Below are 26632 nucleotides of genomic sequence, written 5' to 3'. Positions count from 1 at the left end.
GTTACCCCACAATGGGGGGTCCGAATTAGCTGATAATGCTTACAGCAGCCCAGAATTCATTAGGATCTGTCAGGAGACCCTAAGGCTGTCATTCAGCATCAGCTCAGCCAAGAACTGCAGTCTTCCTTCTGTCCTTCCCAGCTGGGACACAGCAGCTCTGCACTTCTTCCTTTGCATCATCTTCCTAGCTTGTTCAGGTAACCTCTTCTTTTTTCCACAGCTTCTTCACCTCCTTCATTTCCTCCCACCAATTCTCTGCTTTCTTCAACCTAAACACAGAGTTAAGAACATCTACTGGAGTGCCTCTGCAGAGGGCTCACTACACACTACAGAGCAGAGTTGGTGTGGTACAATGCTCATAGAGCCCACACTCTGCACTGTGGCTGTTCTGGCATGGGACAGCAATGAACAGTCACTTGTGCAGAACTTGCTGCTGCAACCCTGCTCTGCTGTCACAGATTTCTTGTCATCTCCTGGAGTGATCGAGGGTCACAAAGAAAAACTGACACCTTGGTCTTGTAAAGGAAGCCCAAAGCCAAGCTCAGTCAAAAACACTTTTGCCAGATGAACTTTATTTAGAAATATACAAACTTCAGAATTAACGTGCTGAAAAGCACAAGGACCACAGGCCCCAAACACAGATCATCACCTCTTAGACAAGTATTACAAGGACAATTGTTGCCAATGTTATGAACACTTCCCCTTTTTAAAGGGGGAACACAGCAGAATATGAACTCCATGTGGCAAGTTCTGGAGGATCTTGTATTTCCCAACATTAGACAAGCTTCCGGCTATAATAAAGTTTTGCTGTGAAGTGTCCAGAGCTTTTGGCCCAGCACAGCACTGCTTTATTGTGACAGTCCTCAACTAACAGATTCAATGATCATCAGGAATATAAACCATCCTTCCATGGAAGCTAACATTATCTCCTCCAGATGGGAGTAGAAATGCTTTGAAAGGAACATGTAAAAATTGGGGGGGGGGGGGGAAGATAAAATATATATCAATAACACCACAAAGGCAACAGTCTCAATATCCTATGTTAGAATTAGCTAATTTCTAGCTCTCCTTTCCATTACCAACTAAAGGTGAACTCCTATCAGGGAGCCCTATCTCCCATTCAATCCTGAAACTGTCATAGTACAGTGAGTTGTACTGTCCCTCACCCTCCCATTCATGTCTTCTGAACTTAATTCAGAAGCACCTCTAGTTATACAGATCAGCTTACATCACTGTCTTTAAGTCAGTTTTTCTTTGCCTCTTTTTCCTCTAGAGGCCAGGAAACCTGGATGTGATACGGCTTTAGTTCTTCTGGAGTGACATAGTCTGGAGCATTGCCCATCAGGTCTCGTCCCCTGAAGGATTTAGGGAAAGCAATAACATCTCGGATACTTGGAGCATCAACAATGAGAGAGATCAGTCTGTCAAGTCCTAGAAGCACAAAACAAATTGGTGAACCACTTGAGTTATGGCCCTGTGTTACTTCCTCCAATTCAGAAAGATCAGAAAGATGTAGTAGATAATACTACTGAGCCTGAAGATGAAAGTGAAGCAAGGGGGCAAAAAAATAATCTAAAAATAAATCAATATTAACTAGTAGCAGAGAAACAGATTTGCCTGAAGACCAGAAATGCCTAGCAAAATAAAGCTTTTCAATATTACACAAAGTTCTGCAACACATCAAGTCCTACAAAAAAAAAAAAAGCCTACAAAAAAAAAACAGGCCTACAGAAAGGCAGTGTGACAAAATGAGGGAAGCTAAATGGCAAGAAGACTGAGGGCTTTAGGGTTCTGCTTAACTGCTCAAAGATTTTGATCATCCAGTTCTGAAGGATTACAGCAACTAGGAGGAATTAAAGAAGAACAAGAGCCTCTGGGTAATTAGATGGAAAGAAATCACACTGGAAGGCCACAGGTTAAAATGCTGCCTTTGTTATTTGTAGGTTTTTGGGGAGGGGGTTGCTAGTTTTGCCGGTTTCTTTTGTTTTGGTTGCGGGTATTTTGTTTTTTTCCTTTTATAAAACCACAAAAAAAAAAATCTGACACCAAGTTAGTACACAAAACAGATAAGGAAGAATGGAAGCAAGACTGATGGAGATGGCAAGACCGAGTCAATGAACCAGCTCATGGAAAACAAAGTATCATGGTGTCCCAGGCCTCTAGGCATGCAGTAGAGGAATGCTGCTCTGGCTGCACAGGAATGAGAATAAAGGTGACCTAATCTTAATGAGTACACTGTAGAACAGGAGATAAGGATCACTCTTAGACACACCAACATATGATTTGGTCATTGCATAAGAACTAAATCACACTGATGCTGGGAAGGAACACCAAAACATTCTGCACATGGTGACGAGACCCATTTCCTTCTACAAAACAGCTACAGAGATGTAAGCGCTGTGTAAGCCTACACAGTGTTACCATATTAGTGTACCAAACAGCAACACCAGGACAGCTATCTCTGTCAGAAGGAGACATGGGTTTTGCTAACCAGCATGAAACTTGTTCCTGAAATCTAACATGCCAGAAAGTCACAAGACACCCGCATCTAGTAAGCTACAGAGCACTTACCTAAAGCAATTCCTCCATGAGGTGGAGCTCCAAGCTCCAAAGCCTCAAGCAGATGGGAAAGCACCTCAGAATCCTCCTGTAAAATTACGCAAGTGTCACTGGACAAGCAATGCTCCTCCTATCAGCAATGTAAGAGGAAGGTATGATGAAGTCATCCATCACTCAGGGCTAGGAGTTACATGTCTTTATCTGAGAAACACACAAGTGTTTCTTTCAGAATTTGAAATGGATATTTAATTAGCCCTTTAAAACTTCAGGAGAATGTCAGAGACATCTCTAGGTAGGTGTTACCTTCAACACTTTCTCCAGCACAAAACGCTGTTGTTCTGCACTATGAATTCTGATGGAACCACCTCCGATTTCATTGCCATTTAACACAAGGTCATAGTGCTGGCTACGGACCTGCAGAAAGACATGAACAAGCACCTTAGCAAGGCTGGGGCACAGCTGGATGTAACAGCGACCTGCATCCAGATGTCAAAGACATTGGGAACAAAGCCATGCCATACTACAACACTGCCCTCAAAAGTATCTTGCAGTTCAGCTACCAGTCTTATCCAACGCATGGACTGCTGCTGAGAGATACAGGAACAGTACAAATCCTTTTGCAAAGTTTATCAAAACACGAAGCAAAATGAGATGGGTCAGAATACAAGACTCCACCTTAAGCAACTGCTTCCCATAAATCCCTTTTATCAGGGGCACACATGGATATTTGCCACTTGGAATAATCTCAAAGTCATCTCTTCCAGACAGACACATACAATATGCAGTCAGTTCCATAAAACAACATCTCTTTTTCTTGCCTAGCTTTCCATAACACACAGCTGTAATTTAGTTACCTTTGTGGGATCAGAATAGAGGAGGCTGGTATCTGAAGGATGAGGGGCAGTGAAAGGGTGATGAGCAGATTCCAGTTCAGTGGGATTGTCTTCTTTTGAGAGGAAAAGGGGAAAATCCACCACCCACAGAAAGTGAAAAGCTGCAGGATCACGGAGTACCAGCCCAGCCGCCTCAAGGAGGTCAGCACTCTCCAACCGGAGGCTTCCTAATGCAGAGCACTGCAAAACAGAATGGAGCGAATGAGATGACGCAATCTACTGTGACTCAAGCACTGACCAGGGAAAGAGCGTTTCATAGAGAGATTCTATACCACAGACAGCATCAGCTGTCAATGCACTATTGCCTTGAACACTTTTGCCTTGTATCCTGAAATATACCACCTTCCTGCTGAGGCAGCATCAACTCCAGGGTTTGACAAAGACCACGTAAGGAGCTAGAAAGTCCATTTTCTTCCAACTGTTCCACCTTCATAGAACTTGTCTAGACTAACCACAAGCTCCACACAACAAATGTGGATTAACTGAGGAAGCACTCATAAGATCTGCACTTTATAGACAGACAAATGAAGACATAGGAAGAATATGACAACATTTTGACAATCACGCAAAGCATAACACCTTGTCATAAACCAATGCCTGGAAAGCAGTATCTGCTGGCAAGAATACAGAGAAGAGTATGGACAGAATCTCCTATCACTGCTGCTAATAAACAGTGCTTCACTTTGTCACCTGCCTATGGGAGATGAAATTACTTAGTTGACCATGTTTTCCAATCTCTATTTGATGCTTTAAAAATTAAGCTAAGGTGAGAGAAAAGAAGGCACTGATTTGTTCCTGTTTTATAATCCAGCTTTCATTACAGGTACAAGTTCTACCCACAATATGACTAACAGAAATAAAAGCAATAGGTACATTACATGCATTATTTGCTGCTGCTATAGCTCAGCTCCAAAAAAAACTAGAATTAGATTATTACCTATTTTAACACCAAGAAGAATTAAGACTAGATTTAGATAACATAATAGATTTAGACTAGAATTAGATAACAAATTCATCATCAGCAACAGTCAACTCACATAGCCACCCAAGAAATGCTTCCTACCACTTGCTTTTCTTCACCAGCAGCCAGCAGCACCACATCATCCGCCTGCATGTTCAGTGCTTGGACAAGTTGTGACTGCTGCTTCTCACCAAGAAACCTTGTAAGCAGAGACTTCAAGCTTCCATCAGGCCTGCAGATAATTTCCACGATTTCCTAGAGAAAAATGAGTATGTTCAGTTCAGTGCTGCCCCCTCTTGTCGTGAAGCATCACACGCTCAGGCACTAACTGCTATTAAAAACTGCTCTTCTACTTTCCTCTGCCTTCAGTTGCCCTTATACATACTTTGTCATTTACCATTTCCAATGCCTCAACAGTGTTTTGGTCTCACCTGGTTAAACTGGGATTTTGCAGACTCCTTTAGTGACTCCAAATTTTTATTTTTAAAGTATCTCTGGGGAAAGAGCAAGACAAGACACATTAAACATCAGAAAAGCCTATGGAAAACCTGACCAGGATTCAAATCTACTGTCTGAGCTGTTTCCAAACTTCCCAAGCTTTTTGTTTTTAATACAAGTTCTTATGAGGGCTATGGAACAGGACAGGGCCCACAGCACTAGGCAGCAGCTGGGAATCTTCTCCAAGGGCTCCTTTCAGGAAGAGACCTCTCTAGGTTTTACATCTAGCTGCAGTTTTCTCTCCTGACTCACAAATCAGATACAGCTGCTCACGAGAGTCAGATCATGACAACTAATTGCCTCAACCAAACAAACAAGGTTATAGCATTACATTGTTGAAGGAGAAGGCATAGCTCAATTTGGAGTAACAACAGAGGACTTGACTCATTCTCACACGTTAAGAAATACAGTGAGGACCTGTGTCAGGATGTTGACTTCTTCATCTACTCTAATGTTTAGAGGCTCAAGATTCCAGTTTTTTCAGCTCAAACACACACCCTAGTGCCCTCTCGTGGGAAGCCAGTAACTTGCACTTTGTACCAAAATTAAAAGAATCCCAAGAGAATCATGGTCAGAAAGTCCTATTCCCCAAATAATAGTCAGGGTTTAGTGGATTAATTTTTTTCCATACTGTCCCAGCTTAAAATATAAACACAGACAGAATTAAATCTGCTTCCCTTCCAAAATATATAGCTGTGTCAAATAATCATTTACACCTATTGTGAGCCTTGGATTTGGTCTGTGACATTCTCATTACACAAGATGAGCTGTGCCACAAATGCAGCAAAAGCAAACATAAGGGCATGTAACAATCTGAACTTTCTCTCACTAGTCCAGAACAGAGCTGCACCATATCTGGCTCTATTTCCATCTCTTGCCACAGAGCAAGATTTATTATTGAGATGCACATCAGAAGCAACCCTTGACAAAAGCAAGCTGAAGCCCTGGGAAGCTTCCCTATCCTCAAGGGATCTTGCAGCTGTTATTTTCCTCCCCTTCCTAAGATGATATATTCTTCCTGTCAGGTGATCACCTCCATTCCAACACCTCTCAGACCAACCTGACATCAACTACAACCAATCCCAAAGGATACCAAAACCCCAGTAATAGCAAGGAACATTTCCATATCAGTAAAGGAATTCAAACTGTCATTTTATTTATTTCATATAAACCATAAGCAGTATGTAAATGCATCGCTTACCACTCCCTGAGGGATACAAATGGCTTTGACAGTGCCATGTGGGTAACTGAGTGCATTCTGTACAAATGGAATATCCGATCTTTGTAGAAAATCACCGATATCCACTATCTAAGAAAGGAGAGAGCGCAGGAAAAAGCTGTTTGCTTCAGGAACATGAAACAAAAATCCAGTACCTATGTCAAAGCCTCCAACACCATTCCCTGGGATATCATTTCTTTTCTCAGAGAAATCAAATGGTTCACAGAAAGAAATTAACAGGGCCAAGCTGGAATAACCAATAGGAGGCTGAACACTGCAGGAACAGAAATGCAAGGCAGGCAGAAAAACCCAAGGTTGAGATGGTGACATCTTACCACAGAGAAGGGAGCTGCAGACTGAGAAAGAAACCCCCCAAATTAATTCCTGAGGAAAAATAAGATGCTTTCGTACTTTTCAGCACTGTTCTGTCAATACATTTGTCAATATTCTGATTTTATACTTTCATACTCTTATTTCATATAGAAAGTGTATACACACAACCACAGCTGGTTATCTTGAAAATACCTTCAGGTCATTAAAAGGGTGGAGAAGCCTGTCTCATGAAGCATGCTCACCAGGAGTATGCCATGGAGTACAGTAGGTAAAAGCATTTATAGTTACTTGTGAACTCCTTATGGGCTTCAGTTCCTAACACTACATTATCTTCAACATAACATTTTCTTAAAACATACATTTTCCACAGCCAACTAATCAAACCCTCTCTTCTCCAAGCGATTACCTGTAAAAAGCAGCAACGATGAGACAAACACCTTGGGAAAAGTACAGCATTAAGAACCCCAAACAATCATGTATGTATGATCCAAACACAAAACTAACAGAAAGGAACAGATGCAAGTTTCCAGTGGGCAAACCCTCACCTTCATCCCAAAACGAGTGTCTGGTTTATCAGTCCCATAGTCAGCCAGTGCCTCCTCATAAGTCATGGAAGGGAAAGGAGTTGAAATGGAGGCTCTTTCCTCAGGCCAGGAATACTGCAGGAGGCCTTCCACCAGTTTCTGGATCCCAGCTTTATCTACAAATGACATCTCTATATCTATCTTAAAACAGAAAACAAGAGGGTGGATTCCACATTAGCTAGATTTTGCCTTTCCACTGCTACTTGCAGAAGCTCTTGACTATGAAGCTAGCATAACAAGAACCAATATGCTACGTGAAATTATAGCATGACTGCATTAGGCTGGGGACATGCTATGGTCTCCCTACACCATGATGACTCAGGCAACATTCTCCTCGGACAACTGAATGAGGTAATGATGACAAGTACAGATGGAGAAGCCTTGAATGAACCAGGCTAACTCTGCCTGGGATCTCAAGGCTGAGGAATGAGATGCCTGACCCAGCAGGACAGGAAGAGATCGCATCATCAAGCACAATCACTGCTGCAACACAATTCCCACATCTGATCATCTAATGTACATGGGATCAGTCAGCCAAGGACAGTAGCCATTCTGTACACAGCCCTTTGAAGCTAGTATGGGACATGTCTGTGAAGCATGCAGCAAGCAACACTGTACACACCACCACCCCCCCACCCCCCCCGGCAAGAAGCACAAGAGCAAAGAGAAATTAAGCCTTCAGAAGGGAAAATAGCTTCAAGCTATTTGCTATTTGGATCGAGGAGGAAGGTGAAAGGCAGTGTGAGTTGGTTACCTGAGTGAATTCAGGCTGCCTGTCAGGCCGTGAACCTTCATCTCGGTAGCAGCGAGCAACCTGAAAGTACCTGCAATAGTACTTTTACTCAGGTAACAATTTAAGTACCCTGAATCAAATTGTGGCTATAGAATTGATCATAATGTAAAGAAGAAGGGAGTGGGGGCAGAGAGAGAACTCTGTTCCTCTGTTTCCTTTGCAGCAGAGGATCATAGCCCTGATTGTTCCCATCCCTTCAAAGGCATGAATTTCTGTGTGGAAGCAACTGTGCCAGCAGCTGTATCCATTTCCAGGCATATCTTCCAGAGGCATGTGGAGGCTGCCTCCCAGCAGGGACATACACAATCCCTTTTCCCAGGTTCCGCTTCAAACCTGGACTCCACTAACAACCATGCAAAATTCACCCATGTTCAGACCTGGCCTGCAGTTCACTGTGTGAACAATTGTCTTCCTCTCCTTCAATTCTATTTGGAGAACAAGACAAATTAAAAGCTTTGTACTCGTGCACCCTGAAAGTATATGTTCCTTGTCTCAGTCATGCTCAGCTGCCCACTCATCTCAATTAGTTCTACAGGTTGCTCATGGAGAGGCTTTTATCACACACTAGTTTTTCTGCTCTTCAGGCAGATCGTGCTTCAGATCAGGTTTCCATCTGAAACAACCCAGAAGGTTTCAACCTTCAAACAGGATACATTTCCTCTTACTGGGAGATCCTATTGCTGGGTGGGGAGGCAAAGAGCATGGTCTGCCTGGAAGATCTGAAGTAATAAAGGGTTCCTCTTCAAAACACAAAACCCTTGGCTGTATGTTTTTGGGGAAGTATTTAAAACCTCAGACCAGAGCAAGCACACCCTAGATGGGACATGCGGAGAACAGGAATCCAAGAAACAATTACCTGTCCAGGCCTCCAACCATGAGGAGCTGCTTGAACTGCTGAGGACTCTGCGGTAGAGAGTAGAACTTGCCCGCTTCCCTTGAGGGTACAAGGAATTCTTTTGCTCCCTAGCATCAGAAAGAAAAGCTTACACAGTTCGGCAAACAAGTGGCCTCAATTCCTGACAGAGAGCACAGATCAAAAGCACAAGAGGAAAGGACCTATTTTCCCAATAATAAAATTTCACTTATGAGGAAATGGCTGTTTGTACATTACACTCAAATCTGTTAACCAGCTTAGTCCAAAATATCCCAAAGGAGGATTTCTCCATCTTTTATTCTGAGAGACTAATGCGTAACAATACACCATCCAAGGCAGGGGCTTAAATGCAAGAATTCCAAGTATTAGCTGCATCAACAATTCCTGGACCACAGTTCTCTGTGATTATTTTTTAAATGAAAGAACAGAATATAGACTCAGAAATTAAAATTGAGTAATGCCACTGCAGTAACTTACTCATTAAAAGAAAAATGCTGGGGAAACAGTGCTTAAAGGAAGTTTTTTGGTTTTGCCAAATAATAATCTGTCTGTCCCAAGACAGGACTTTCATTCAACATGCGCTCTACAAGACAGATAATTTTGAACCTTCAAATGAATAAAGCAAGACCCATGGTATCACCTCTTCCTTTTCACACCCTCTACTTTTAAAAGGATCCATGTATTGTATCAGAAATTTGCAGAAGCTGTTACTTAGTGAGGAAACAGCAATGAAGGCTGAGGGGAAATTGACAATACTTCAACTGAACTGCCTATGGAATTGCAGGAGGATAAAAGGCTCTACTAACAGAATACATACCCCTGGAGTTCTTTTAAAGAGTGTTGGAGTTTCTACATCCACAAACCCTGAGGGATAAACACATGCTTCAGACACAGAATATGCAGAAATCAGGGAGAACTAGCATGACACAGACTAGGATAGAGTAGGGTCAGTCAGCGAAACAGGTAATCCAGCACACCATGTAGCCTCTCCAAAATGCACAGATTTCACTGCTTCCAAGAATAACTTGTGTAATAAAAGATTTAAAGGCTCTGAGTTATCCTGCTGGCCTGCCAGAATTGTTAATGACAGGACTCCATACAGACTGAAAAATTACTAGCTTTCTATTTCAAACCAGGCTTTGATTTTCCACAAAGCACTTCCTGATTTTAAGACAACCAGAAGCCCTACAAGAAACTCATCCCTTTGATATGCCTCAGGCTGGCTGACCAAAAGGGAAAACTATCTGCAAAAGGCCTTTTCTCACTGGATATAGCTCATTTGAAATAACTGGTCTGTAACTCACAGTAAGATTTCAACATACTTGTTCTTCAGGTCTGACAACATCTCTAAAGACCACACAACAAGTAGACATATCCTTCCTCCTTATTAAGTAGGACCAGCTGGAATAGCAACCTGATTGGCAATCTCTCTCAGCAATACAAAAAAGAAGCAGGGAGAGCCAAAATGTTGTTTGCTACATGTTGTTCTTCAAGCACTTTCCTTACCATGGAGGTTACATAGATATTCCCGCATCTTCATCACAATGCGTGATCTCAGCCTCAGGTTATACTGTAACTGGAAGCTACGCAAGTCCAAGTAGCGATACTGCATCCGTAAGGCCTCTGATTTCTGAGGATGAGTTAATTAGGATTAAGAGACAAAATTTAAACTACACCTCAAATGAATCTGCTCCTGAAGCTACAGAACAAAAGGAGTAAGGAAGAAAACAATGCTGCTCCATTACCAGAGCCCACCAACCTACAAATATTAAACTAAGAGTGTTTCCATGCATGACAATTACTAAAAAAGACATAATCTGAAAAAAAATTAAAAAAGTAAAACAAATAAAGAAAAAAGACATTTACTGAGACAAAAGCTGCTTCAGTAAAGTTGAATACACTTGAGAATTTCAGCCCTCCTTATTCTTAGTCCACTGCAACAGCATGTAGCACCTCCTTACAACTTTTAATCAGAGGAGTGGTATCATGCACAGATCTAAAGGAACAACTAAATGGTGAAACATCCTTGTTACAGACAGGAAAACTAAAGTAGTGCAGATGATGGGAATTGCTCAGGACCCACAGCTGGAAGGAACAGGACCCTGTTCTCCCAATTCCAACACCTGTGCATCAGCTATGGTTTCAATGGCAAAGTTAACAGAGATGCCACCCCTTCACCATGAAGCCTGTACTAAAACTAAACTCTTGTAAGACTCTACTTACAAAGAAAGTCTGCCAGACTACCTACTTTTTAGGTTGGATGTAAGAAGGAAGTTCTTTCCTGTTAGGGTGGTGAGGCACTGGAATAGGTTGCCCAGGGAGGTTGTGAATGCTCCACCCCTGGCAGTGTTCAAGGCCAGGCTGGATGAGGCCTTGGGTGATATGATTTAGCGTAAGGTGTCCCTGCCCACGGCAGGGGGGTTGGAACTTGATGATCTTAAGGTCCTTTCCAACCCTAACAAATTCTATGATTCTATGATTCTACTTGTCCAGGCAAGACTAAGCACCCTTGCCTTAAAACACAGCAGTGCACTGGCAGGTTCTGTTTCACACTCAAAAAAGCTAGCATAGTCTGATTTCTTTTACCCTCCCTTTATCATCCATTCTTACATTCTGAACAACCTATGCACTGGAATTATTCAAGCCTTGTTTTCTGCTTAACTTTAATTAGAAACGCATCCTCACAGCTAAAAAGAAGAACCCCTGTTTTAAATACTATTCTTCCCCCAACGCAGAACTGGGAGAATCAGATGCAGCTCACAGGTTTTGCCATCATGCTGGGCAAATTCCCGATTTACTGAAAAGCCACTACTTTGGAGAAAAGCAAACAAACAAACAAACAAAAAACAACAAAGAAACAAATATGGACACCTTGATGAAATCCTTGATTTCAAAAGGCAGCTTCTTGCAGGAGTTTAGGATCTCTGCAGTCTCTGCCTTCACTTCAATATCCCCTGTTGGCATTTTCTGGAGCAAAAAGACAAACAAAAAAAAATAGGCTCAAAACTTAAGGAAATCAGTTGGACAAAGGTGTTTCACAGATGGGGTAGGGGGGAGACGGCAGGGACACCAAAATACCCATGTGATGCGATTATCCTCCCTGCCTTCTAATACAGTGTTAACTCAGAGAACTTCTCTCAAGGAGAGATTCCTCCTAGATTTCCCAACTGTTGAGAAAAACACAAGTTGCCTCACCAAAGATAGCATGCTCTTTCCCAGTAGCATACTGATCTCTACAAGAAATATATTTACTTCACCTTCTTCTTGAAGGACATTCTGCTTCAGTGAAACCATGCAGTATATATTTTAGAATAGATTAGCAGCATCACCATCAGACCTTAATACAAGTCCAAAAAGATAACTTGTAAGTAACTTCTGGTTCTGAATACCAGCTCTCAGAACTAGTCTTCTTTTTCTTAGATCCCATGGGAGAACAGACAGCCTCCCCCACTCAGCACTGTGCCACATCAAAGTTCTCCTGATCCTACAGAACTCTGTTTACCACGGGAAAGTATATACAACCTTCCAATAAAATGATAAACGGTTAAAAGAAATAAAAGCATTGTTTGAAGCCTGCATTCTTTATGCACATCTGTAAGTGGTCAGAGCAAAAAAAGAAGTTATGGTCATAAATCGAGGTTCTCTTTTTAAGCCTGCCAGTGAGAGGATACATACAATCCCGACAGATTAATCTACAGCTGATTACAGTGAGAGCTGAGGAATGCATAACATTTTAAAAAGTATTTAACCTCTGTTTCCTGCACAATGAGAAAAGCAAAATCTATTTTGAGTGAAAAACAGGTCACTGCATGCTGCGGAATTTGTGATGACAACACTTTCAAGAAAAAAGAAATTCTCAATCACACTTTGAAAGCCTGAAGAATCTAGCCATTATTCTTCCAAAGGGCTGGAACAGAATTTAATTTTTCGGTATCTGTAGCATGCTTTGAAATTCTTCTAAGTTACATGTCATAGCAGTTCTCTCACCTCACATTATCTGAGGACAGGCTGTCACACACCCAGAAACTATGGCAAAGCTATGACACAAAACCCACCATAATTCTGTTGTCCAGTGCTCTTTTCCCTAAGGAATAAAACCCCAGTGTTCGCAGCATCCTCACCGGATTCTCCTGCCCTGGGGGTCGAGGTGACACAATTCCAGTCACTCGAACAACAGACTCCACCGGGGCATTAGATAAAAGATTTTTCACATGGGAATGTGCCTGCAAGAAGATGACAATGTCTCACAGAAATTCAAACAGGACAAATACACCATGTTCAAGAGCCTCTTTTCTTAACAGCCCATTTGATTTCAGGATCACTCCTCATAAGCCAGAGGAGAGCACTGATGTTTTCATTACTATCTCAGATCAGGGCTCTTATAACACTTAAACCTACTTGTGACTCAGAGCACTCAGTCTGACAAAGTGCTTCATTCTGTACTCTGTGTCTGCTGGACCCACGCTGTCAAAGGAAAAGTAAAAATAAGAGAGACACTCATATTTTGGTAGCACTTACCTCATCTTGTGGAATGATGACCTGGATCAGTCCCTGGAAATCCCTCAAAACCAGAAAGAGGCCTTGTCTGATCCATGAAAAACACAACAGGAAAAACAGTTTTTTTCCGAGAATGCAGCAGTCTTCTGCTTTTTAAGCCAAAGCACATAGCAACTAGCTACTTTCTGTAGCTCTTGACTAACCTCAAAGCACTTCCAAGCAATGTACATACAGATACTTTTTCCACACCTGAATCTAAACTGAATAATTTATTTCAGATTTTGCCAGCCACAAACATGTGCAAATAACCAGGAGAGGCAGGATTTTAACTTGAACGTTAATCCATGTAGAGCAGGAATTCTGAACATGTGTGATTTCCTCCTAGGAAACATCACATTTAGCCGAGCAATAAAACTAAAGTTCACATGGATACAAAACCTCCAAAAAATCTCCAACTACAAAATAAGAACACTAGTCCCATTAAAAGTTTCACAAGAACAATCCACAGTCCTAGATCCAGAATTATAAAACTTGACCTCTTCAGCTGCAGCAGAGACAAAAACCACTGTACTTCATCCATCAAGAAGCTGTCAAATCGAACATGCTTTGCCCATCTTTAAAAGCAAGACTGCAACAATTGCACTGCAATAATCCTGCTTCCTGAAACTCCATGTTGTATGCAGACATGCTTTTCACCCAATATTTACAGAACATTCAACTTCAATGGGAGTGATTATATCATGCCACCTATAGCAAACTACTGGAACTAACATTTCACCAGCTGCTCTTCTTAAAAGCTTCATTACCTTAATATTTCCTTAAGCAAAACTTGCATTCTTTAAATATGCATGATTAGATGCTGTAGTTGAAGAGACAAACATCACTTGCTTAAAATTTAAGGATGTTACATAAAAGACATTATTTGCTCACAGCTGTTAGAATTGCTATAAATATGCTATTATTTGTTTTTTTCTCCTATACAACAAGGGTAATAATATTTAACTGCTTTAAAGTGCTGTAATGAGGATCAATAAAGATTTGTATAAAGCTCTGAAATCTTAAATACTGATCTGGCACAGTTCTCAACTGGTTTACTCACTTCAGAAGTAACTACAGCAGGACATGAAAAGACAGGACTTCAGCCACTCCAGCCAATAAGCCAGCATCATCAGGGGCCCAATTTAAACACCTCTATGCCAATGTACATCGCATGGGGAGCAAGCAAGAGGAGTAAGAAGTGTGCATACACCTGAAGGGTTACAATCTCACTGGCATCATGGAGACGGAGTGTTGGAATGGAAGGATATAGGCCCTGCAGGAAAAGCAAGCTGCGGAGATGAGGAAGGAGAAACATCAATGACTGCCAGTGACAGCAAATGCTCAGCTGGAGTGCACAGAGCTCTGTCTGGTGATGGATGAGAAGCCAACTGAGAGCTTATCCGTCAGTTTTAAAGGGAGGCCAGGGACGGGACACTACAGTGTTTGCTACAGGCCACCCACCCAGGAAGACAAAGTGGATGAGGTCCTCTATAGTCAGACAGGTGTCACCTCATGTTCACCAGCCCTGGTTCTCATGGGGGACTTCAACCACACCCATATCCCTTGAAGGGACAACGCAGCAGGGCACAATCAACCCAGGAGGTTTCTGGAACACCTTGACAATACCTTCCTTCTCCAAGCGATGGAAGGAACCAACAAGGAGAGTGACAATGCTGGACCTTATCCTCACCAAGAGGGAGGGGCTGATGGGGAATGTGAAGCTTGAGGGGACTACGAAATGGTGGAGTTTGAGATTCTTAGGATGGCGAGGAGGGCACATAGCAAGCTCATTACCCTGGACTTCAGGAGGGCAGACTTCAGCCTCCTGAGGGATCTGCTTGGAGGAGTACCACAGGATAAAGCCCTGGAGGGAAAAGGGGTCTAGGAAAGCTGGTTAATATTCAGGGATCACCTCCTTCAAGCGCAGAAGTGATGCAACCCAACAAAGAAGATGCCAGGCAAGACCACCAGGAGGCCTATGTGGATGAAATTGCTCCTGAATCAATCCCAGGGAGAAGAAAAAAAAAAGGAGGCTTACAGAGCGTGGAAGCAAGAACGGGTAACCTGGGCAGAATACAGTCAGAGCAGCCAGGGATTAGCTTAGGAAAGCTAAAGCCATGACACAACTGAATCTGGCCAAGGACATTAAGGGCAACAAGTAAAACTTCTACAGGTACACCTGGGGATAAAAGGAAGACAAGGGAAAACATGGGTCCTCTCCAGAAGAAAACAAGTGACCTTCCCAGGGGTGCTGGTTGACAAGAAGCTCAACATGAGCCAGCAGTGTGTGCTCACAGCCAGGAAACCAACCATGTTTTGGGCTGTATCAAAAGGACTGTGACCAGCAGGTCGAAGGAGGGGATTCTGCCCCTATACTTTGCTCTCATAAGACCTCACCTGCAGTACTCTATCTAGCTCTGGAGTCCCCAGTACAGGAAAGATATGGACCTGCTGGAGAGGGTCCAGAGGAGGGCCAAAAAACAATCAGAGGGATGGTACACTCACTATGAAGACAGGCTGAGAGTTGGTCTTGTTCAGGCTGGAGAACAGAAGGCTCAGGGGAGACTTTGTAACAGCCTTTCAGTACCTAAAGGGGGTATACAGAAAACTGGAGAAGGGCTTTTTACAAGCGCACGTAGTGACACGACAAGGGGGAATGACTTTAAGATGAAAAAGGGGGTACTTAGATGAGACATTAGGAAGAATTTATTCACTATGGGAGCAGGGAGACACTGGAACAGGTTGCCCAGAGAAGCTGTTGATGCTCCATTCCTGGCAGTGTTCAAGGCCACGCTGGACAGGGCTTTGAGCAATATGGTCTAGTGGAAGGTGTTTTTGTCCATGGCAGGGGTGTTTGAACTAGACGATATTTAAGGTTATTTCCAACCAAACCATTTCATGATTCTACAGCCTGAAGCATAGAAAGAAGTGTTTGAATCCAGGCCTACAGCAGATACTGAATCTGGAAAACAAGCATCTCCATTTTCACCTTCATTTGCATTTACCTTTGATACTGAATCCATCCATACAGTGTGACCTCTTGTCCCACATGAGCAGAACGTAGCTCTCCACAAGTATTTGTCCGAGTGACAAAACTATTGAAGTCTTGAATAAAAATAATAAAACCTTTTGTGGCTTTTGGAGACAAGCAAGACAAAACAGTGATAGTTTTGCTCCCCAATCCAAATACAGTTTAGATGTACACAAATTATTTTATATATCCCAAACAGGACTACTATAAGGCATGAGGACATATGATACGAAATTATTCTAATCAAGTTTTTAAAAGGAATTAATTTATATGTCTCAATCAAACTTTCACAAAGAAATCTGAACAGTCTTGCTGCAAACTGTTGCCCTAAATATTTCAGGGGCAAAAAAAAAGGAGAGCTGCAAATCAGTCCTGAGACATACTGACAATTCCATATTCAAATCTAGAAAATACAACAGACAAGCCAAGACAGAAACATACATACACCAACCATGTGGGAGCAAGCTAAAGTTTCCTGCCTGCAACTACTGGTAAAAGGCCTGAACCATTACTACAGAAGCCTTTCCACAGACCTGTGTGCCTGACATCACAACTTAGAAAACCAAGCACACCATTTACAAAATGTTCAAGAAATTCAGCTCACAAAGAAAAATTTGAAAGAAACTATTCCCTAAACATATATGTAACTATGTGAACTGATCTTCCTTGCTACATCACAGGCTTTACAGTTAAAAGATTAAAGTAAAGGGCAGAAAGGTTTGGTTTCCAACTATTTCATTAGGGTCTTCCACTACCCCTGTTTACAGATAGTGCGCTATGTAAGAAAGAGGGTCAAAAAATAAAGTAAATGCTCAAAGAAAAAAACATGGTCTTGGTATACTTTAAATCACAATTCATTAAGAGAAAACAAAGGTTAAATAAAAACATGATTTAGAAATTACGCTTAAAAACTGAGCCAAGGAAGACAATTTGTCGTAAGTGTGCCCTTAACTGTGCGTGCAGACTACCCTGACCTGGATCCCAGGGACAAAGCGATAACTAAAGCCCAGAGAAGCCGGTGGAAATAAAGCGCTTCTGTCTCACCTGGAGCCACCGACGCTGAGGCAGAGGCCGAGGCCGCTCTGCGGAGAGCCCGCCCGCAGCCCGCCCGGGTAAGCCCTCGGGCCAGCTCGGGCAGCACCCACGACAGTGCCATCCTACAGCTGCACCTGAACCATAGACAAAAAGGGACAGTCACAAACCTGCGAGTCGTTACGAATACAGACACAGAAGGAAAAGCTCCAGCCCACCAGCTTCAACCTCTCCCTCCCAGGGGAGCCCTGCGCCGGGACGCCACCTCCCGGAAAGGAGGCTGGGGCACCAGCGGGGAACAAAGACCCTCCAGCCAGGGCCAGGCGCGGCCCAGCTGCAGCAGGCAGGTCACCTCGTGGTAAGGCCTACTACCGCCAGCTCACCAGGAATGCCCTTCTCGCCCTCAGGCCCAGCGCATCGAAGAAGACTGGGTCCTTCTCCACTTCCGGCCGCCACAAACATGGCGACCTAGCCCTCCGCGGGGCTGACGGGAAGGCAGTTCAAACGGTGCCTGGCGGGGAGTGGTGCTGCGGGTCGTTGGAGTCATGGAGGCGCTGGACGGGGCGGCGCGGACTCTGCCCAGCATGGGGCGGCTGTCGTGGGGGCTGCCGTTTGGGCGAGCGGACGGGCGGTGCGGGCTCAGCCCCAGCGGTCGGCTGCTCCTGCAGGTAGGGCCGGGTGGTGGATGCGGTGGGTCCTACTTGCCCTTTCGGCTCTCGGCCGAGCTCGCTCCTCCGCTGTTCCCCCCGTACGTGAGACTTGTCTCAGTGCTGCCGTCTCCCGCTCGGCACCGCTCCCGTGGTGCTGCCAGGCGGGAAATCTGCGCGTGTTCGGGCAGAGAGACTCCGAGCGGCGGCCGGGCCGGGCCGGCTGGGGGTCCTCCTGCAAGCCCAGACTGAGGAAGCTGTCCCTCTCTGCTGGGGGAAGGGAGGGGGGTGTGTGTTCTTATTTTTATTTATTTTTTTTCTTTAGAGAAACTTAGATTCCCAGGCACCAGCGTTTCTACTGCGCAAGCGGTGGGCCTTATATAGTGTGAGCCCTCTGTATAAGTTCTCCTGCGCTCATCTGAAGGCCTACGCTAAGCTGCTGAGTGCATATATGGCTGCCGAGAAGCAGAAGGGGCTGGCGGTGGAAGTAGGGGTTGAGCTGGACATCAATGTGGCTATCTCCAGCCTTCCAGACCTGAAAGGTAGTGACCAAGACGAGGCTGCAGTTCTCGTGCAGGTAAGGAGTCTTCCTGGCAGTATTGATAACTGTAATTGAGATTTGCATTTTACAAGTTGCTTTTGACTTAATAAAATGCTCTACCTCTTACAAAAAAAACAGACAAACAAAAACAAAACAAAACCACCACCACTCCTAAAAAAAAAGAAAAACAACCCACAATTAAACCCTAGCTGTGTGTGGTAACTACTGTAGTGTCTCTTGAAATTTAATATAAGTGAACCTGGTCTATTTTTAACTGGAACACATGTAATGCAATTTTGAGTTATAAACTTTTTTATAAGATCAGAGTAAGACTACAAGGCGCAATCCTCATCTATTTTTTTAGTGAGCAGTCAATTAACTGCAAGAACTCCAGTTATTTAGCTTCCTGGGTAAAGTTGGCATAATCCTACCTTGTGGCCCTAGCTCAAGTCTAATCAGCATTTCTGAAATGCCCTGTCTCAAGTGAAAGATGCTGTTGAAATGCCAAGTTCAGTATGGCAATGATCAGTGTGTACCATGGGTTGGCTCTTCTGAATTAAGCAACATAAGCTTGGATCTCAGTACCATTCCTAATTAAGTGCTTTTTCCTGCTGTTTTCAACAGAATTGCATGTTTCTTTTAGGGATGTAACAGACTGAATAACTGTATGAGCTTTGCAGAAAATAATGTTGTATGTGAGGCTCCTGAGGAAAAAATGTTGTACCAAATGCTTGAGATTATAAAACAAACAAAAAAAAATGGCTAAAAAAAGTCTTAACTTCTTCTGTAGCATTCAAATGCTTCTCTTCCCTATCCCAGCTTTCTTTGGAATCACAAGCTTCCCAAAAAAAGTCAGAAGAGAAACTGGTATGGTCGGGCTGGTTCTGTTCTGTGTGTGGAGATGATCTTTCCAAGAACATGCCAGCAGACTTCACTTGTTTACCTGTGTTTCTTGCTAATGGGGCAGAGAGTTACACATCCATTGTTGGAAGTTGGTTTCAGAAGACTTTTGATTGCTGCTTCCACCGTTTAGCCATTAGCCCTCTCAATCTCAGTTGGATGGCAGCTATGTGGAGTGGATCCAAGTTGGAAGAAAATGCATCTGCTATGGAACTTGTTTTCTCTGTCCCAACTCTATCCCAGTCTCTGGAAATTTCATATGCCATTCATCCAGAGGATGCAAAAGCTCTGTGGGACACAGTCCAAAAAACTCCAGGGGAGATAACACAAGAAGAGGTGGATGTCTTTATGGACTGCCTTTACTCTCACTTCCACAGACACTTTAAGATCCACTTGTCAGCTACAAAACTGGTGAAAGTTTCTACAGCAGTTGCCTCAGCACACTGTGATGGGATTATAAAGGTGAGGTTTAAAGTAGCACATTGTCCTAACTAATGTGTGACAAAAAAAATAGTTGTACCTCTCTAGAAATGCCTTACTCTTAAAAATGAAGGTTTCATGTTTCTTATGCATTATTTCCTTTAAGAAATTGTTAAGCCCTCACATTTTATTAGTCATAACTGGTTCTGTAGTTCAGGCTATCAGTACAGTATTTTACTGTTGTATTGCAACAGAAGCTACTAACCCTAGTCTTGGGCCAGAAATAGGTGTGTTAGCTGTGGTATCAACAGGAAAATTTCTTTGCCCATTGCCCAGTACTGAAGCTTAAAATGATCCCCGACTTAATAAAAAAACCTTTTAAAAAAAATTATTAGCTTTCTAGTACTGCAGTTATTAAGACAGGCAGAAGACATATAATTAACCTACTATATAAAAGTAACTGGTGTGTGAACCAAAAGACAAGATGATTTTAAGAGTTGAAATGTTTTGCTTAAAACTACTTCACTTGTAACTCTTTTCATAAAGGTGCACTGGTCTTCCTATAGAGATATCTACGATGTCTTAAAATCATGGAGGATTAATCCTTTCTGAAGTTTCTTCAGTCTGAGTTAAAGAACAGTTTGTGTAAATGCAATTGCTTAAATTTAGTCTATGACACACTGCCCTTATTGTTCTGGGTACAGAAGGAATGTTAGAGGCTGTAACTGGGACCCCCCTCATGCACCTCTTTCCTGGAGCATGTGCTCATCAAATGAGAGATAATAAACTTTGCTGGGAAGCATCTCTTAACAATTTTGGCCTTCAGCAGAACTGCAAATGCTAAATGTTAGGGTTACGTTGCTTCTTTTTATCTGCAGCAGTTTAAAAGTGGCTGAAACACTTTGCAGTTAAATAAACACAAATGGTATTCAACTGAATATGCTTTCTGAAGAAAATTCTCTTCTGGAATGTCTGTGGTGTAAACTCAGTTATGGCTCTTCCATAATAGGAATATATGTGGTATAGGAAAATAGGGGTGTTCAAGGAAATTGGCAATGTCCTTCCTGGCCTTCCGAAAGAAGGGAGGTAGCTGAAGGAGCAGAAGTGCTAGGATGCTCAGCTTCCAAAAAAGTTGGAGTAGGAGCAGGACATTTCTTAGATACCCTGCTTCACATGGGACAGGAGCAGAAGACTGAGGGCTCTGAAAGGAGAGCATGTAGGCAAGTGCATCTTCTCCATATCCAGGGTCAAAACAGTAACAAAGGTACTGTACAAACAAGAGAAGCTGACTAGACACATGGAACATGTAGTTGGTTTTCAGCCATTTAAAGGTGTGGAAATCTGGCAACTGTAATTTTTTTACTTTTTTTTTTTTTTCTTTCTTGCAGTTTCTACAAAGCCAATATGTAATTGAAGTGCTGATGCTACTGACAGAACTAGCAATCTCTCAGATACAGTGAGAGTCATTTCAGCAAATCATGAAGAGGCTACTGCTGGAAGATACATCCTGAGAAATCAAGTGAAAAGTCATTCCTGCAGCATCTTCTTTGCTTTCATGCTGTCAGAAACTGGACTCTTAACTCCTGCACTCAACTCTAGATGTAATTCAGTGTCCTGCACAGTAAAGACAAGAAGACATTTTTTCCCTAAAGAAGGGCTACATTACAAACTACTAGTAGCTTCTTAAGCACCTTTGTTTTTATCAGTCATTCTCTTCATTTATGTGTATTACATCAGATTATGTGTATTATATTCAGAGATACAGGTATCAGCCAGGGGCTAGGAGATAAAATTTGCAAATTCTTGGATGCAGCTTGCTGTCAGATACTTCTGTTGTTTCAAATAGCAAGTTGGTTTTCACTTAAGTAGGTAGCCTAAGCTATACCGACCTTAACCTTGGCTCAGCTGTGACTACTCTTGGGCCAATCTAAACACAGAATCAAACACCCCTGAGAAAGGGTGCATGCTCTACAACCCAGGACAGAAAAATCCAGGTTTCTAACTTCCTTTTTAGCTTGCTAAGGCCAGTTGGTAATAGTTAAAGCATTCATCTGTGTCCTGTTGGGCTAAGTTGAACAGCATGAGACTGACAACTGCCTTTTGTATCCAGCCTGTTGGCTGTCTTAGATGAGTTAGTTAATACATCAGAAATTAAGGGCTGTGGATAAGCTAGATATTTACTGTGCTATGCCTGATGGTTGTTATCTTGGATGTAATCTTGTAGGCTCCAGAGCTCTTGGGGTCAGAGCTATAGGTGCTAAAATTTTATACTAGATCTCTCCATACTTCAGTAGGTAGGATTTCAGACAGCTAGTGGACAGTGCCCTAATCATAGCTTAAACAAGCAGAAAGTAAGTAAATACATGTCAAGTGTTATAAGTTTGTGTTACAGTACTAAATTTTATTTGCCATTTTTTACCAACACATTGGTCTTGAGGTAAGACAAGGCCAAATATGCCTGCTTAAATATACACTTGTATGCGCTTACCTGATTTAACTACACATTGTTACCTATTAAGTAATTCTGTGAGCAGCAAAATTTAAAGTCTAGTTTCTTATACAACTCACTTGTAATACCTTCACACTTGTGCACCATCTCTGAGGTCTGATGAGTTTGCGCTGTGATATTCCCCCTAAACAGGGACAAGTTTCCCTTCTTTTCCCAACCATGTAATTTTAGGATTTGTCAGCTGTCACTAAAAACAGTCTTCCTTCTCCCCACACAGGGAGATGAACCAGCCATGCAAATATTTAACTACCTAATGTGACATAACTGCATAACTAGTTCCTAATCTACTTTAGCTAATTCTATAAATAGATTAAAACAAATGTGCAAAAACTAGTTTTTGTTTACTAGTTGGATTATTTTTGTAGAGGTTGCTGTCTGTAAAGTGCTAACTCTTACCCTGATAGAAGCAGCTAAGCAATTTCCTGAAGGCTTTGACAGCACAGCAGCTATTTAAACTTTAGTTTCCTTTTATTAAACGTCTTAGACAAAGTTTGCTATCTTGATTCAGAGGAACACGGGGTAAAGCAGTAGGAGGTCTGATATAACTGGCACCTGTGTTTGATTTGAAAACAAGACTGTTAGACCCATGGCTTAGTTTTAAATCTAATGCTCGGCTCTTTCCAAGAAATTTGCATAAATCTCTAAAAACCTAAATTCCATATAGCCTCTTTTAACTAGTTCTTTGCCTTAAGAACCCAGTCTAATAGCATGGGAAACTCCAGTGGAGTGCATATATCAACTATGGCCACACTCAGCTTTCAAAACTGATGCTTTGCTATGTATACATACCTCTACTATAGCCTAGCTTTAAGGTACTGCTAAAATGAAAACCTACTTTCTCCAATTTAACATCTACAACTTGGAGTATAGCCCTCAATGATAACTGCAATAAAATGACCAGAGCTAGATTCATCCAGGTAGTACAGCTGCTTTCTTCGAGAAAAAGCTGTTTCTGAATGATGTGCTTCTAAGCAATTGATGGTAGCAATAAACAGCAGAGTTTTAAGCCAGTTTTACTTGGACTAGTACCTGGAAAAAAACAAAACACACCAAAAACAAGCCAGCATCTGTGTTCACACAAACTATACAAAAGCATAGTCCACTGCTTTCACCCAAGGGAAGAAACCAAGAACAGCATAGAAGAAATTTATTAAGATAGTGCTATTTATACAAGTTACTCATGCTAGAAAAAAGCATAAATGATACATGTAAACATTTGTTTACAGAATACTTGTTTTCCTTGTAAAGGTGCAAATGATCTTCATATGTAAACACAAGAATACCGATCCTTAAGGGAAGAGGGACTTTTAAAAAAGTTTTAAATGGCCCATTTATTACTGTAGTGTATTTTTTACTATATTCAAGCACATTAAAATTTGAGTTACATGAATCAAACTATGAAGTTAAAGAACTTAAGATGTCAGCACTGCCTTTTCCATCTCAAAGATTTGCAATCCTCTTACTCTTAAAATCAGACTTAGTAAGGTCCAAATTTTTATCAGGTGCAGAAAATCATTCTTTCATACTAGACAGAAATTACAGTACAAATGTATCAGAACCTTTGAGTCTATAGAGTTTCTCCTTCCTCTCTTCCCAGGTGCCTTCACAGTCACTGAAACATGAGTTACTCGTAGTGCCAGCAAAGAGTCCATCCCCTCCAAACTCTTTAATGAGTTTCCTACATTTTCCTGCTCTAAACACACACAGGCAAAGTGCATAAAAATAAAAATCACTAATAGGGAGGGTACCATCTCATCATGGCCAGTGTTTTACAACAGGAATTCTAAAGACACAGATAACAGGCTGAAGGGCAGCTAAGATGCTGGTCTAAACTTTGTTTAGCAGGAACTGACTGTGTGTCTGGCATTCTAGCAAGAACCTGAGAGGTGAACATTGATCTAAGGTAGTCAAAATTAACAGATGACACCTGCATCCCAGCTTCAGACAAAAATTGATATCTAGCAGCCAATGTGAGAAAATGTTTTCTTATAAGTAAGCAACAACTAGTTGTTTCTAGGTTTACACAGGGGAGGGGAGAGACAAAAGCTGAACTTTTGTACCATACACTGTACAGTAAAAAGGCATTAATTTGAAATCCTTTTCACTCTCACCCTTTTTGGGCACTTCACTGATTCAGCTGATAGATGAGAGTTCCAGTTCTACTTCTTGCCTCCAGCAAGACTGAAAAGATACTCGGGGCACCCATCCTCACAGCTCTCCTGTACTCTCTTAAGAGACCCTAAAACATACCACAAGGGCTGGAACCACAATAGCTGGCAGGACATAGCCCTGCCCTGCCAGTTTATCAGAACTCAAATTGCACATGTACATATACATATATATAAAATACATATATATATGCACATATATGTATATAAAAAGCTGGAATTATCACTGTGAGCAGTACAAAGAAAATACATGATACAAATGAAATTAAAAAATAAATATACTCTGTGCACAGAAAAGCTTCCGTGCAAAGGTGGCACCTTGCAGGTCAAGTACTTTTTTGAAGCTCTCTGTAAATAAGGCAAAAGCAAAGTTTTCTGTATCACTTTCCTCTTTCGCACACCACACAGCTGCCACATCCACTACTCACACAACAGGAGGGAAGGCAGGAAACCCTCCTCCTTGCCAGACTCCCAGTGTAGCATATAGTTTCTACATCAGCACTGTTTACATTACAGTAACTTTTACAGTTTGGTTTATTCAAAAATGTAGACTCTTTAGAAAAAAATACAGACATAAGCAACACCTCTGCTTTTGTCCAGTGGTTTCCTGGGGTCTGACAACGTGGTCTCCCATCGGGCACGCTCTCACAGAAGTCATTTTTACGATTCCACAGAAAGAGTCACTGGCAAAGAGTTATACTGGATCTAGACTGTGCATACTAGAGCTGCAAAGAGGTCCAGTGTCAACAAGTCTCTTCAGTTTTTCTTGGAATGAGAAGCATGGGATCTCCCTCCCTCTTGATGCTTACCATATATGGGATTCACAGTGTGTCATTTTGATAACACCTACTCCTCCTCCCAGCCGCCGATAATTCATACCACCATACAACCTGCAAAGACAAGGTTTCAGTGGTCACTGGTTTATGTCCTTCATGGAGCTACCATGGGAAAGCCTGAACCATCCATTGTGAGCACAATTACACCATTGTTAACCTCTGGTTAAAGGGGACCATGACAAGTAAGAGGCTGGGTAGCAGTCAACTTACGTACTTCTGAGGTAAACAGCAGTATTTGCTCATTCCTTTCTCAAAGCAGAAACTGCTTCTCATTTTGACACTGCACTTTTCTCAAATAATCACTTGCTTTCCCCATCTGGTAATGTACAAGATAGAACTCTAGACTATAGCTGACCTTGGGCTACATTTTGGGTAACACAGAAGGTTTAGCTATTCACAATTCAACTAATATTTTTTTATATTTCTAATACCAAAAATTCAGCTGATCCAACCAAGCTACAACACATCTGAAGCACCATCTGTTTCTCTGAAATATGTTACCAGAATGGTACCTACGTTTCATATGGAAACCTGATCCCTAGTCACTTCAGCTGCATATCCCCCTCTGTGCCACTGAAGTCTGCTGGCAGAAGTGGGAGAAGCGAGTTTTTAAACAACTCCTACCAATGCAATTTGCTAAATCCAGATTGCATCAGAAGCATTTCTCAGTGGGGTGATGCAAAAAATAACCTTCATAGAGCAAGAAGTTCAGCAAACAAAAGAAAGGACTGCAGATGTTATCAGCTATACTGAATTTAGTGGGAGATAACCACAAGCAAATACATTGAACAACCTCCTAACTTTCTGTGAATGCTAGCCCAAGCAGTAACTCCTAACTCTAGACATGTTATTACTGTCACTGGGAAGAGCTGAAGCCATTCAAGCTAAGGAATATGAAGTACATATTGCTCTCTACTCAACTGTTTTCTCAGCAGTTCAAAAAGCACTGTCCAAAGCTCAACAAACAAGGGGAAATTTCTCCACTGCTTCTTATGACAGCTTATCTCAACAGGAAAGAGACTACTAGTAGTACTAGGCTGGAAGCAATAAAGACATTAACTTCTACTCCCCACTCCTGCCAGATTACTAAAGCAGCAAGAATACCCATGGGAGCTTGAAATTTTGTACCAATTAGATTTGGGAATAAATACACAAGCAATTGATTTCAAGGTAGTTATTACTAAAAAGGCTATCTTTCCTGTTTCTTTTCCGCTCAGTATGTATTTTTGATCAGCAATTTCATATTATTTCTCTCAGCTTATAAATCAGATGACATTCTTCTAATTGCTGTCTTGCAG

General features: G+C 42.1%; 3 protein-coding genes across 7 annotated transcripts in view; 1 reads left to right on the top strand and 2 right to left on the bottom strand.

Annotated features, from left to right (window-relative positions):
- Nucleotides 1–1062: 1062 nt before the first annotated feature.
- Nucleotides 1063–17625, bottom strand: DARS2 (aspartyl-tRNA synthetase 2, mitochondrial). The gene is made up of 17 exons (XM_061451946.1): nt 17326–17625; nt 16256–16355; nt 13233–13299; nt 12836–12937; nt 11586–11681; nt 10221–10344; nt 9532–9578; nt 8697–8803; nt 7802–7871; nt 7009–7188; nt 6113–6220; nt 4845–4907; nt 4516–4668; nt 3414–3632; nt 2863–2973; nt 2572–2647; nt 1063–1431 (listed from the first exon to the last, which is right to left on the bottom strand). The coding sequence occupies exons 1-17, from the start codon at nt 17435–17437 to the stop codon at nt 1244–1246; spliced, it is 1923 nt and encodes a 640-aa protein (XP_061307930.1). The 5' UTR covers nt 17438–17625; the 3' UTR covers nt 1063–1243.
- Nucleotides 17626–17740: 115 nt separating this feature from the next.
- Nucleotides 17741–22360, top strand: CENPL (centromere protein L). Its single transcript, XM_061451945.1, has 4 exons — nt 17741–17981; nt 18286–18537; nt 19321–19863; nt 21210–22360. Exons 1-4 carry the CDS (start codon nt 17859–17861, stop codon nt 21279–21281), a joined length of 990 nt encoding a protein of 329 aa, XP_061307929.1. The 5' UTR covers nt 17741–17858; the 3' UTR covers nt 21282–22360.
- A 505-nt stretch (nt 22361–22865) lies between these two features.
- KLHL20 (kelch like family member 20) overlaps nt 22866–26632 on the bottom strand; it is a 28116-nt gene continuing 24349 nt past the window's right edge. For 3 of the 5 annotated variants that reach the window (XM_061451940.1, XM_061451944.1, XM_061451939.1), the window contains 2 exons: nt 25308–25388; nt 23461–25223 (listed from right to left, as the gene is read on the bottom strand). In XM_061451940.1, coding sequence (XP_061307924.1) covers nt 25193–25223; nt 25308–25388 — 112 coding nt within the window. In that variant the 3' untranslated portion in view covers nt 23461–25192. Of the gene's footprint in view, nt 23360–23460; nt 25389–26632 lie in introns of those variants that run through there. The other 2 variants (XM_061451941.1, XM_061451943.1) reach the window with 2 other exon arrangements.

The sequence above is a fragment of the Pezoporus flaviventris genome, unplaced genomic scaffold (genome assembly GCF_033815535.1).
Source record: "Pezoporus flaviventris isolate CSIRO_AGI_PZ_B2104156 unplaced genomic scaffold, CSIRO_AGI_Pfla_v1 ptg000013l, whole genome shotgun sequence".
NCBI classification, from domain to species: Eukaryota; Metazoa; Chordata; class Aves; order Psittaciformes; family Psittacidae; genus Pezoporus; species Pezoporus flaviventris.
This window is presented reverse-complemented; position numbering and strand designations above follow the sequence as displayed.